Below are 13,408 nucleotides of genomic sequence, written 5' to 3'. Positions count from 1 at the left end.
ATCCTGACTTGTCCAATGCACAAAGAGCCCCCAAATCACCCAGGGAAATATCAGGGAGGAAAAGCTGCTGGAAAAGCTCCTTGGGCTTCACAATACCTTGGTCCCTGCTGTGGGGCCAGGACAAACCCCCAGGCTGGAATTGCACTTACTTGAGTCTCCAAAAGCGTTAAAGAAGAAAGACAAGGTCACACAGTTAAAGGATAAGCCAAAGGACACTCACAGGGTGGGACAGGAGCTGATGGGGAGGTTTTGGGGTTAGTCAGCAGCAGTAAATGATGTTTTTACCAACCTGCTCGGTGTCAAAGCACACCCTGACTCACAGCACAGCCAGCAGGATTGGGTTGGGAGGAAGCACATGGAGTGAGAGAGAGTTTTCCACTTGTGTTTGCTCAACTCCAGCTCCAGAGGAGTCCCCAAGTGCCTCATTGGGACAAAACCTGTCGTTTTAAGCTCCATCTTGAGAAGGTCAGACAGCAAAGACATAATCAGGTTTTTATGAGTTTTCCAATTTAGTCTCACTTGGACCCCGTTTCCAGAATCCTTTTGAGGTTCTCCTCCAGTTCTCCCTCCAAGAGGGCTCTGCTGGTTCTCCCACTGAACCCAGAGTGCAAACACTGGTGGAACACCAAAGCCAACAGCCCAGCACAGAACAAACACAGAGAACAGAAAGAAACACGAGCGAGAACAAGACAAACCATCACACGAGGAGGGAGGAGACAGGAGAAGAGAGAATAAACAGTTCAGGAGAAATGATTTCAGGAAAAGAATTAAGGGAGAAAAATGGAGGAAGGAAGAAAGGGGGGAAAAGTCACAGTCAATGTATGAAAACACAAGAGTTGCTCACAAATCACAAGCATCAAATGACAATGACAACACCTTCCAGTCCTTTCTCTGGATCCCACAATGATGGAAATGAGTAAAAAAAAACAACACAGGGAGAGTGAAGGCACCAGGAGGAAGGGGAAGGTTCACAGAGCTCTAAATGAGGAATCCATTGAGTGAATATCGTAACAGAGAGCAACTCACGGTGAATTTACGCTGGAGACTGACGAGCTGCGAGATACAGTACCTCGAGTTTGCTTTACAAAACTGCACATGCAAAAAAACAAAACAAACAAAGAAAACAAAAAGTGAGAAAAGAAAAAAAGCCGAACAAAAAAACAACAACAAAAAAAGAGGGAAATTAAAGGAAAATAATAAAAAAAAACCAAACCAAAGGAGCAGAGAAACCACAGAAGACATCGGGAGGAGACTCGCACAGGTCGTGTCTGATGGGGAGGAGAGCAGGAAAACTCCTTCCCAACGTGGAGCAGGATGATAATTCCTGCTCTTGGCACCAGAAACACGGAACAAGGGCTGGAGAGAGGGCTCCAAATCCACCTGGCAGCTTCTCCTCAGTCCCTGCCTCATCTGGGCTCTTTGGAGCACCCACCTCTGTCCTGGGACAGGATTTGGGATGGGCCAGGCTCAGACTGCCCAAAAATGGGTCACTGGGTCTAAAAAAACTCAGTGGGGAGGGCCCAGGGGTGAAAGGAGCTTCCTGCAGCTCGAGGAATTTTATAGATTCTCCTCCATCTCCTCCACACCATTTATGTGGGGAATTCTAAATGTGGGAGTCACTGAAATCACACAGAAAAGGCAGGAAAAACCAGGATTCTAAATGTCCTGATCGATCCTGGCTTGAGGCATTCATATTTTCCTAGCTCTAAATGATCATTTTTATCAATCTACAGCATTTTAAAAACCCTCCCCAAGACTGAAAAATAAAATCCTGATTTGCCTTTTCAGCTGCAGCATTTTTTTCCTCCTGCTTTCACGAGCGTTTAAATCTGTTAACAATCAATTTTAGCCCAACCAGAAGGCCCAGTTAAAAAAATCTAATGTTCTTTGGGCACCACAGAGGCAGAGTCTTAAATCTACATTTATTAAAATTAATGGCTTGTTCTAAACAGGAATGTTGGTTCAGATGATGCACATTACACAAAATCCAGAGGTTCAGAAACTTGGAGTGAATGTAAAAAAAAATTATGGAAGGCATCATAAAAGTTTTTTTGCTTGAAGCAAATAATGTGCTGAGCAGCCAGGTGAAGGATTTTAGCCAAACCTCAGGATTTCTGGGCTTGGCTGGTGCCAAATGAAACAAAAGCAGAGTGGGGGTGGCACGTCCTGCCTGGTGGCCAAGGAAATTATTGTTTGGATATGAGGACCTTTTTACTCTTTGGCAGCAAAATCCTGCAGGGAACAACCCCCCGAGTGCAGGAATTCCTCAGGTATGGCCAAGAAATTCCTTGGGGAAAACTCAGGATGGAGGAGAATTCACGGGGCTGGGATTTACCTGGGATCAGCACCAAGGCCCTGCAATACCTGTGGAAATTTGGGGTTTATCCTTCAATGGGAGGCTGAAATGACTCTCCGTGTGTCTCCCTGCCTGGCTGGATGCTGGGCAGGCTGGAGGCCACTCTCTGTCCTTGTCACCCGGGCAGGGAATGGTGACACAAAGTGCTGCAGCATCCCGGGGTCGGATCTGCCTTTTGGAAACCACAGAGCCAGCCCAGGCTCCTTTTCCAGGGCAGGATGACAGCAGGAGTTGATTTTCACTCAATATTACTTACCAGGAAGGAGGGACAGAGCCCATAAAGTGGCTTTGGGTGCGGCTGAGCGACACCGACGACGGTGAGGACAGAAAGGAAAAATGGGGAGGAATCAGAACATCACACACTGACACGCTCCAGGGGAGGGGAGGAGGAGAGGGAAGAAATCACAACCAGCAAGAGAAAAAGAACACCTTTTCTAATCTACACAGGCAGGTTCTTGCTGGCTCCTGTTGGGTGCCCACAACCCAACAGAGATTTGAGAATCAACCACGGCACGCCCGAGACAGAAGGAAAAACATGGAACCTCCGAGATGGAAAAAAAACCTGGAGAAATAGAGCAGCTCCCCCCCTCCCTGCACCCCCAGAGCTGTACAAAAGGGCCAGAGGAGTCAGTCAGGGTGAAGTGACTGATGAGGCGCCACCTTTGTGGTGGATTTTGTGCCTTGTTCACAGTGACAGGCACTGTCCCCACTGTGGGGCTGCAATTACAGCAATTCTGTGAACAGCAGAGAGCAGTCCTGGAGACAGCAGGAGGTCTTTGGAGGCTGGAAGGTTGTCCTGGGAAGCACAAATCACTCTGGAGCAGCAGTGACAAACTGTGCTGAGGTCTGGTGCCCACGCCCAGGAGCTGCCACTACCCACAGCGTTTCATCCACCACCCAAGTTCTCCTCCCACCCAAAATTCACACCTCACACCTGTGATTAAACAATTTCCATGGATCTGGCTATGACTCTAATCCATTACCTCATGCAATTAAACAAAAAAACCCCAAACCTCGTAAATCACAGAGTGCAAAAAATCCCTCAAAGTGTGTCTGACTACCTGGCACGCTCCTACAAATTTAGAGATGCTGAAAAATTGATTATTTAAGGCTTTTCCCAAGGAGAGGTGAGGAGAGCACCCTGTGGGTGCCAGCTGAGCCCCAGGTGGTGCAGGCTGTGCTCATATCAGCCCCTTTTGTACCGGCCATTGGTGCAGCTCTGGCTGGGACAGGAAAGGCAGAGGAGGAACCCAAACATGGGGAATTTGGGAATCAGGCCAGGCATAAACAGGGAAAAAAAACCCATGTTTGCTTTGGGGTCCCACAGGGATGAGCCTGAGGGTTTTTCCTTCTGCTGGAAGTGACAGCAAGAAGTGGTTTGGAGATCCAGTACCTTGGGATTGTCCCCTTGTCCCCCGTCCTCTGGTCTGGCTGCCGAGGAAGCTGCACCAATGGTTTGCCCTAAAGACCCCTGTGAAGTCCCTCAGGGGCAGAGGCTGAGCAGGGCAAACGACACAGAGGGGCTGAACAAACCCCAGAACTCACCTCCAGAAACAACAAAGCAAGGAAAATGCTAAACAGAAAACAAAAAAATTAAAAAAAAAAAATCACACACACAAAAAAAAAAGAAACAACGGGCTCGAATCAAACACATCTCCTGCTTTCAGGCAAACATTGCAAACAGTGACAGAGCCAATGCACCACCCTCACTTTTCATCCTGAATAAATCCGTCAGGGTAGAGTTCACCAGGTGAAAAAGGAGCTGTGGTCAGACAAATCTGCTCAGGTGAATCCCTTTGGTGAAGCAGAGAAACTCTGAAAGTTGGATGAAGGAGCAGCTCCAAACCAGCCTCGCTTTTCATACACAAAAACCACCAAATAAATCCTTCAGGGCAGAGTTCACCAGGTGAAAAACCCAATTGTGGTCAGACAAATCTGCCTGGGTGAATCTTTTTTGTGGAGCAGAGAAACTCTGGGAGCTGGATGAAGCAGCAGCTCCAAACCAACACACCACCCTTGCTTTTCATCCTAAGAAATCACTAAATAAAAAAGACCCTTTCACAGGTGAAAAAGGAGCTGTGTTCAGACAAATCTGCTCAGGTGAATCCCTTTGGTGAAGGAGAGAGATTTCTGGGGGCTCCAGACCAAGCCCAGGCTGGTGTGAGCAGATAAAGGATCCCTCTCCAGCACTGCAGTGAGGAGCTGGTATTAAAGGACATCCCTGGGGGTCCATCAATCACAAACCAATTCCCACCATCCAATTCCAGGTGGAGGTGCCTCTCCAGAGCCTCTGAGCAGGCTGGAATAACACTGGATGACAACCTTCCTTATGCTTAGGAAATGATGTTTAGTAACCAACACAATAAATGGAGCTCAGAGCAGCGGGGACAATCCCAGGGAACTGGATGTGCAAATTTTATGGAGCTTGTTTAGGCTGGGGCAGGAGAACTGGTGATTGAATTATTCCCTTGGCTCTGGCTGCAAACTGTAATCTGTAACTCCGTGGAATGAAAAAAAAAAAAAAAAAAAAAAAAAAAAAAAAAAAAAAAAAAAAAAATCCTCATAAGTCACAGAGTGCAAAAAATTTCCTCTTCCCTGTATTGGCATGGGAAAAAATGCCAGAGGTGGCAAGCCACCTCCCTATCCAAAATTTAGGGTCTGCAAACCACACCCCTATCCAAAATTTAGGGCTGCAAACCACATCCCTGTCCAAAAATTTACTATCTGCAAGCCACCTTCCTATCCAGAATTTAGGGCTGCAAATCACTCCCCTATCCAAAAATTTATGGTCTGCAAACCACCCAAATAAATCCAAAATTTAGGGTCTGCAAATGACCTCCATATCCAAAATTTAGGAGCTCCAAATCACCTCCATATCCAAAATTTAGGCTGCCAAGCCCCTCTGGGGCTCCCTGAGGATGGACATTCCCTCCCTGTGTGGGTTGTTCACTTGGGGGCTGGATTTGATCCTTGTGGGTCTCTCCCAGCTCAGAATATTCCAGGATTTCTGTATAAAACAAATTCCTTTGACGTGGATTCATTGAATCTCACGGATCTCGAGCCACCAAATCCATGCAGAATCCTGAAAATCTCCTGAATTTTCCCTTGCCTGTTCCTCCAGAGCATCATCCCTTTGACCATCAACCTCTGGACCAAAATGCTGCTTTTTTTTCCCTAAAGCAAATCCCTGTGAGTTTTGTGAGTGGCCCTGAGAGGTTCAGCCTGGCCCTGCAGAGTCCCAAGGGGATGTCACAGGGGTCCTTTCCACTCTGCTCATGTGAATATTCACACAAACAGACTCAATTTGAGGCAAAATAAGCAAAAAAAAAAACCCCAATAATTTTGTCCTCACTTCAAATCGTTGTCACAAAACTCTCCTTGTGCTTTTAAAAGGTGATTTTTTTAAAGCAGTTTCAACCTCAGCTCCACGGAAGTGAGTTGGGTTTTTTTATTTTTTTCCTGCTGATTTCTAAGAAATCTTCCCATGCAAAAGGCTCTGATTAAAACAGAAGCAAATAAGCCCCATCATCATCTTGCCTTTTTCAAATACCAAGAACCAAGAAATTCATCAAAGAGCAGGAACAATTATCCTCATTTGACTTCTTTTCAAGGCTGGCCAGAAAAATAATTGTAAAGGAAAAAAAAAAAAAAAAAAAAAAAAAAAAAAAAAAAAAAAAAAGTGGCATTTAAAACTATCAAAGAGCCAGAGCATAAATAGGAACTGATTACAGCAGTAATGACAAAATAAAATGGTAAGAAGAAATAAAATGGGCAAATTAATAATATTCTTTTCCTTCACATGTAACAAACTGGCTCCACTCGGCCCTTTTGTCTTTGCTAAAGTGGATTAAAGTCCCAGTAAAAAGAGATTTCCACCGAAGGAATCCGGCTGCAGTTCAGGGTTTTGTTTATTTTTATTTCCAATGAGATTGAGCAGGAAATTTCTTTTTATTATGTTTGAGCTTCTCCAGCCCTTGGAGGTCTCCCCTGTAAAAAAAGGGGGTCTGGAAAACATCAGCAGCTCCCTGTAAAATGCAGGACCAAACATTTTTTTTTGGTGCTGAAATTCCAGGAGAATTCAAGGAATATTTTCAGCAAATCCTTGTGAGATATCCCAGAATAGAATCGTGGAATGATTTGGGTTGGAAGGACCTAAAATCCCATCCCAGTCCAACCCTCCACCATCCCAGGTTGCTCCAAGTCCATCCAACACTTGGATATTTCCAGGGATGTCTCAAAACACAAGAACCTGGACAAATATTTCCACCTTTTTGCACCTTTAGGATCCAGGAAAAGTTGGGCCCAGAAGTTTTCCAAAGGTTCTGGGTTTGTCCTGAGAATTCCAAATGGATGAACCTCCAAAGCAGTTAATTTTATTCCACCCAAGCTCTTTCAAGAATTCAAGCCCATTTTTCAGCTATTTGAGAGGATGCCTTTGAGCATTTCAATTCTCAAGATCATTAAAAAAAACCCAGTTATTTCTTTTTATTCTGTTATTTTCCTCTCCTCGTTAAAAACCCAAAGTGGGATGTCAACACTTCACCTGGTGAAATCTATCCTTAAAAAAAAAAAAAAAAAAAATTAAAAAAAATAAAAATCCTCCTAAAATACAATTATTCAAAGACAAAGCATTACAAAGAGAACCCAAACTGAAAGAAATCCTTTCATTAAACTTCACCAAACTCCTAAAGAAGTGCTGAGCACTGAAATATTTGCCCTGTGAGCGGTGCAGGAGGACCCCCAGCTCCTCCTGGATGGACAAACACCAGGAAAATGGGAATTTCCTCCCGAGGAACCAAAGGTGCTTACGCAGCTATGGAGATGTTGGCTGCAGACATGGGGCTCACTTCGGCCACTTCCTTGGCCTTCTGCAGGGCCAGCTTCTGGTTGGTGGCTTCCTCCATCTCCTCCTCGTCCTGAAGGGCACAAAAACAAGGGAAATCAGGGAATAAAATCATGGGATGACAAGTAGAGGGTTTGGAGCAGGGGTGGTTGTCACTGAGGTGCTGCAAGGACACAGGAATTGGAATTTGGGGAAGATTTTTTTGCAAGGAGCTCCAGGTTTGGTGGGAGTTGAGGTGAGAAAGGTGAGGTTTGGTCAAAAGGGATTTTTTGACTCTCCTGGGTCTCCTCTGAGACTGTGAGGGCGCAGGAATGGGAATTCCAGGTGGGGTTTATCCCCCATTTATCCCAGAGCTGTGTAACAACCCCCAAAGCCAATGTTCTGCTGGAACACCTGCACAGGCTCTCAAACCCTCCCTGACCTCCTGCCCAGGGCACTTTTCTGTCTGAAACAACAATAAAAAACTTGGGATGGGAAATGTGGAATTAATTCCTTTCCTTTGTCTTGTCTCCACGGCTTTTTCTTTCCCAATTAAAGTGAGTTTATCCCAATCGATGGGTTTGGGACTGGTCCTGCTCCCATCAGTCATTGACACTCACCTCAAACCCCTGAGGACTCAGAAAATAAAAATAAAAAACACATTAAATGGAGTTTGTAGAGCAAAGCAGGGTTCTGTTCCTGTTCCCTGCATTTCCCTGGAGCCACAAGGATTTTTAACCACAGAAGTGCCTGAAGATTGGAACTGGGATTTTTCTCTTCCTACCCAACATGAAAAGCACCATTAGAACTCAAAATTAAGAATCATAATTAAAAAAAAAATGCAAAAAATAATTTCAAAAATTGAAAATTTAGGGATCTTAAACATTGAGGTGAGAGCAAAACCCAAAGAATGACCTTGGCTCCCCTTCAACGGTCACCAAGAGTGGAATTTTCTGGAATTTTCTGACCAAAATAAATTTAAATGGTGGCAGGGTGAGCACAGAGCAGCATCTCAGAAATGCAGGGAGAGCCACAGTGAGAGCAGGCACAGCCTTTCTGGAATGCCACAGGTCTGTCTCTGCTCCCCCAGGGGATGCTGCAAAGAGCCACAATCCAAATAATGAGAGCAGACACATCTCCAGCCTTGGAATAGGAAATTGTAGAGATTTATCCAGCCTGAATTCCATCTGCATAAACAGCTCTGCCTTTGGTGCTGTTTCCTTCAGCTGAACTCATTTGGAAATTGTTTTTCCTTTTCTCCTTCACAAGGAAAATAAAAAAAATAGAAGATGGAAAATTGATTTAAAAAATCGTTACCATATAAATTTCTTCTTTTTTTTTTTTATTTTCTTTTTTTTTTCCTTTTGCAAATATTTGCAAGTCTATAACCAGGCCTGAATAAAAGACCTGCTGAGCAATTATACAGAGCCAACATTTCTCAGCTCTCAAATCCCAGTAAATTTATCAAAGCTTTAGTGGAAACTCATTGCAAATCAAGGAGGGGGTTTGGTTTAATCCTGGCCCTCACCTTGGTGGGGTGGGAAAACAGCAAAGCCCCCATGGATTGGGATAAATTCATTGGAATAAATTCAGTTTCATTGGGAAAGAAAAAGCTGTGGAGACAAGCAGGGAAAGGAAAGCTCCTGTGGAGAAAATTATCTGTTATTAATTAACTGCTCCCATCCCAACCCAGCAGAAATGTTACCCTCAGGACACAAGTTTTAAGAGGAAAAAAACCCCAATTAAAAAAAAAATAAAAATATTTCAGGTTTTCCTTTCATCCTCCAGGTACATCCAAGTTATTTCTCCCTTTGAGGGATTTCCAGCAGCCTTAAAACCAAAATCTGCTGATTTTCCTTTCTCTGCCCCCAAAGCACCAGGTGCAGGTTGTAAAAACCTCTTTTAAACTTGTGGCTTCTGCTCCATCCTCCCAGTGCCTCTGGAATTGTGCTGGATGTGATCTCAAAGGCAGCTCAGTCCTCACCAGATTTTTGTTTTACAACATCCCTGTAGCTCCTTCCATGCATACATTGCAGATGACTCCACTAATTAATTATTTTTATTTCCTTGATGTTTAAAATTCAAGTTTTGAACAGCTCAAAGTGTCCCCCCCATTTTACAGGTACAGATGAAGCTCTTGCCATAAGGACATCCCTGGTTTATGTCCCTTTCTGGTTTCTGGAGCTTTAAATCCTAATTTAAATCAATTTTTCATGGGGTAAAATCCATTTTTGGTGCCACCACACATGATGTGCATCATTAACAGTGAATTTTCTGGAATTGTGCTGGATCTGATCTCCTAAAAGGAGCAGCCAAAGGCGGCCCAGTCCTCACCAGATTTTTGTTTTACAACATCCCTGCAGCTCCTTCCATGCAGATATTACAGATGACTCCACTAATTAATTATTTTTATTTCCTTGATGTTTAAAATTCCAGCTTTGAGCAGCTCAAAGTGTCCCCCCCGTTTCACAGGGGCAGATGAAGCTCTTGCCATAAGGACATCCCTGGTTTCTGTCCCTTTCTGGTTTTTGGAGCTCTAAATCTTAATTTAAATCAATTTCTCATTTTTGGTGCCGCCCATCATGATGTGCATCATTAACAGTAAATTTTCTTTCATATATTCAGCCAAGGGAGCAGAAGGAGGGGGATTTATGGAATTTATGGATGTTCAGCTCTTGGTTTGGTCACTCCCTTTAGTCCAGAATTTCTGGGAATTCTTCAGAAATTTTATACAAATTTATATAAATTTGTGTGTATATATATGTGTGTGTATATATATATATAAAAATTATATATATATAATATATATTTTATATATTATATAGATATTAGAGATATTATATACATTAGAGCTATAATATATTATATATTATATATATATCATAATATAAATTATATTGTACTATATATTATATATTATATATTATATATAAATCATATCATATATCATATATCATATATTATATATTATATATTATATATTATATATTATATATTATATATTATATATCATCTATTATATATTATATAATGTATAATGTATAAATTATACATTATATATTTTATATTACATATAGTATACAAATAATATATTTGTATATAGATAGATATAAATCTATATATAAAATATATTTATAAATATATATAATATATAAATATATCTATTATATAATTATAAAAATAATTTTATATATATTTATATAGACAGATTTTTATTTAATTTATATAAATTTGATTTTTAGATACTAATTTATTCATATACCCATTATTATGTATACTATATACAATTTTATACAAATTTATCTAAATCTGTGTATATATATATAAATTATATAGATATTATAGATATATACATTAGAGCAATAATATATTTTATATATTATATATACAATAATATAAATTATATTATATATTATATATTATATATTATATATCATATATTGTATAATGTATAAATTATATATTATATATTATATATTGTATATTACATATAGTATACAAATAATATATTCGTATATAGATATATATATGTATATGTATATAAATCTATTTATAAATATATATATAATATATAAATATATCTATTATATAATTATAAAAATAGTTTTATATATTTTATATGGACAGAATTTTATTTAATTTATATAAATTTAATTTTTAAAAAATTACTAATTTATTCATATACCTATTATTATGTACAATATACACAATTTTATACAAATTTATATAAAAATTCCCTCACACACATTTTTATCCTCCTCTTTCAGGGATCACTGGGAGTGGACAGAGATGAGAAAACACTTCCCTGCCTGAAGATATTTATGAAAATAAACCCTCAATTGCAGAGATTTTACACTCCAATTTAATGAGGACAAAACCAAATTTTGGGAGCAATTGTAGATTCCACTCTGAGTGAGTGAACAGGAAGAAAAACCTGTTGATAGATTGAAAAAAACCAAAAAAAAACCCCCAAAGGTCAGGGAAGCCAAAGGGATTCAGGAGATTTCTCAGGAAACACTAAAATTGTGTTGGGCAGAGTCTGAATCAACTCAAAGCCAGAACAGGAAGAGCAGGAGAAAGGACCTGGGGGCAGATTTTTTTATAGATTGAAAACAAAAGTGGTGAATCTTTATTTTTTTTTTTCCCCCAAAATGAGTCATTCCAAAGCGCTGGTGAGTTCTGTGACATCCACAGGATGATCAAGCTGCAGTTAAATATAACCCCAGCTCTGAGAATTTCTCTTACAGGTCACAGAGCCCAGAAATGGTCAAAATGCCATTTTGAAATCCAAATTAGTAAAGAAAGAAATCCAAATTAGCACCAAAAGTGGGGAGAGTTGAAATGTTCCAGTCCTGAGGCAGGGAAGTTTTCTGTCTCCCCTAAAAAAAAGGCAATTTCAGTTGCTTCTGCTTCTCCCACATTAAATTCATCACTGATCTCAATTAATTTCACTGAATAAATGTCAGGAAAGTCTCCTGGGACCGAGTGACTCCTGAGTGACTTCCTTGTATCTCTGGGCCATTTTTGGGGCTGGCACGATCAGATTGACTCAGCAGGAAATCCCTCATTCTCCAGGTATGTGTCAAATCCAATTTTAGCTTTTTCCTCTTCTTTTGAAAACCCCCAGTGATTTTTTTTTTTGGGGGGGGGAGAAATCATAAATAAAATTAAACTTAAAAAAAATAAATAAAATCCCCAAGAGAGTTTCTGGAGGAGCTTTATGATTCCATCAATATTTAATTAGGCTTTATAAACATCCCCAAAGTCAGGTTTCTAACCCTCCCTTGTCAGCTGCTGAAATATTCACAAGGAAGCACTTAAAGGATTAGGAAAAGGAGGAGGATGAGATTCATCATCCAAAAATTGTGCTGAGCCTCATCTTTCCCCCAATCTCAGCACGTGCAAGGGATGCCCATAAAATCTGGGAGGATTTTTTTTTCCTCCAGGGTGGAGATTTCTGTAGGGGCACAAAAACAGCTGAGCTGTTGAAAAGGGAATAAAATCCCATTAAAAAAAAAAAAATTAAAACAGGGAAAAGCTCCAAAACAACAGAGAGCCATTAAATACCAGCCCTGAGCAGCATTTTGGAGGGAGGAGGGATGGAGAAGATGGAATTGGAACATTAATTTTTTCACCTGGGAGGCACCAGGCTGTTTTTGGAGGGCGTGTTGGGGAAGCAGAAAAGGTGGGAGCTGGAACAAATCCTGCAGGAAAAGGGGAGATGGCAAAGAGCAGCTCAGCTACATCAGAGATGTGGGTTTTGACTGGGAATATTTGGCTGGTTTTGGTCTCCAGCAGCTGGAGGAAGGTGAGAAATTTGGGGAAATCTCTGTGGAGCTGCAGAGGGGATCCAAAGAGGCAGAAATGCTGGGAAAGATCCAGCTCCAGCCCCAAACCTCAGCCCTAACCCTGAGCACCACATCTCTGTGGGGTTTGAACAATCCCATAGAATGGTTTTGGTTGGAAGGGACCTTAAAAATCATCCAGCTCTTCTAAAATTGTGTAAATTCAGTAAATTCATAGAACCATGGAATGGTTTGGGTTGGAAAAGACTTTAAAGATCATCCAGCTGTTCCAAAATTGAGTAAATTCACAGAATCACAGAATGGCTTGGGTTGGAAAGGACCTTAAAAATCATCCAGCTGTTCCAAAATTGAGTAAATTCAGTAATTTCACAGAACCATGGAATGGTTTTGGTTGGAAGGGACCTTAAAAATCATCCAGCTGCCCCAAAACTGAGTAAATTCACAGAACCATAGAATGGCTTGGGTTGGAAAGGACCTTAAAGATCATCCAGCTGTCCCAAAATTGAGTAAATTCAGTAAATTCACAGAACCATAGAATGATTTGGGTTAGATGGGACCTTAAAAAACATCCAGTTATCCCAAAATTGAGTAAATTCACAGAACCATAGAATGGCTTGGGTTGGAAGGGACCTTGAAAATCATCCAGCTGTTCCAAAATTGAGTAAATTCACCAAATCATGGAATGATTTTGGTTGGAAGGGCCCTTAAAAATCATCCAGCTGTTCCAAAATTGAGTAAATTCACAGAATCATTGAATGGTTTTGGTTGGAAGGGACCTCAAAAATCATCCAGCTGTTCCAAAATTGAGCAAATTGCCTTGGAAGGCACAGGAATGTCCCACCTACCTTGGTCAGCTCCTGGGCGTTGGCCAGGTTGTCCACGGCGATGGCCAGGAAGACGTTCAGGAGAGTATCTTTGGGAGCA

The 13,408-nt window shown here is 41.1% G+C and overlaps 1 protein-coding gene across 1 annotated transcript in view; it reads right to left on the bottom strand.

Moving 5' to 3' along the window:
- Nucleotides 1-13,408, bottom strand: part of CACNA1B (calcium voltage-gated channel subunit alpha1 B) — a 283,808-nt gene that overhangs the window by 79,795 nt on the left and 190,605 nt on the right. The window contains exons 18-19 of the mRNA XM_083875784.1: nt 13,330-13,397; nt 7,166-7,272 (exon numbers count right to left, since the gene is read on the bottom strand). Coding sequence (XP_083731910.1) covers nt 7,166-7,272; nt 13,330-13,397 — 175 coding nt within the window. The remainder of the gene's footprint in view (nt 1-7,165; nt 7,273-13,329; nt 13,398-13,408) is intronic.

The sequence above is a fragment of the Zosterops lateralis genome (genome assembly GCF_965231275.1).
Source record: "Zosterops lateralis genome assembly, chromosome: 20".
Taxonomy (NCBI): domain Eukaryota; kingdom Metazoa; phylum Chordata; class Aves; order Passeriformes; family Zosteropidae; genus Zosterops; species Zosterops lateralis.
The sequence above is the reverse complement of the archived record's forward strand: the minus strand, read 5'-3'. Positions and strand labels throughout refer to the sequence as shown.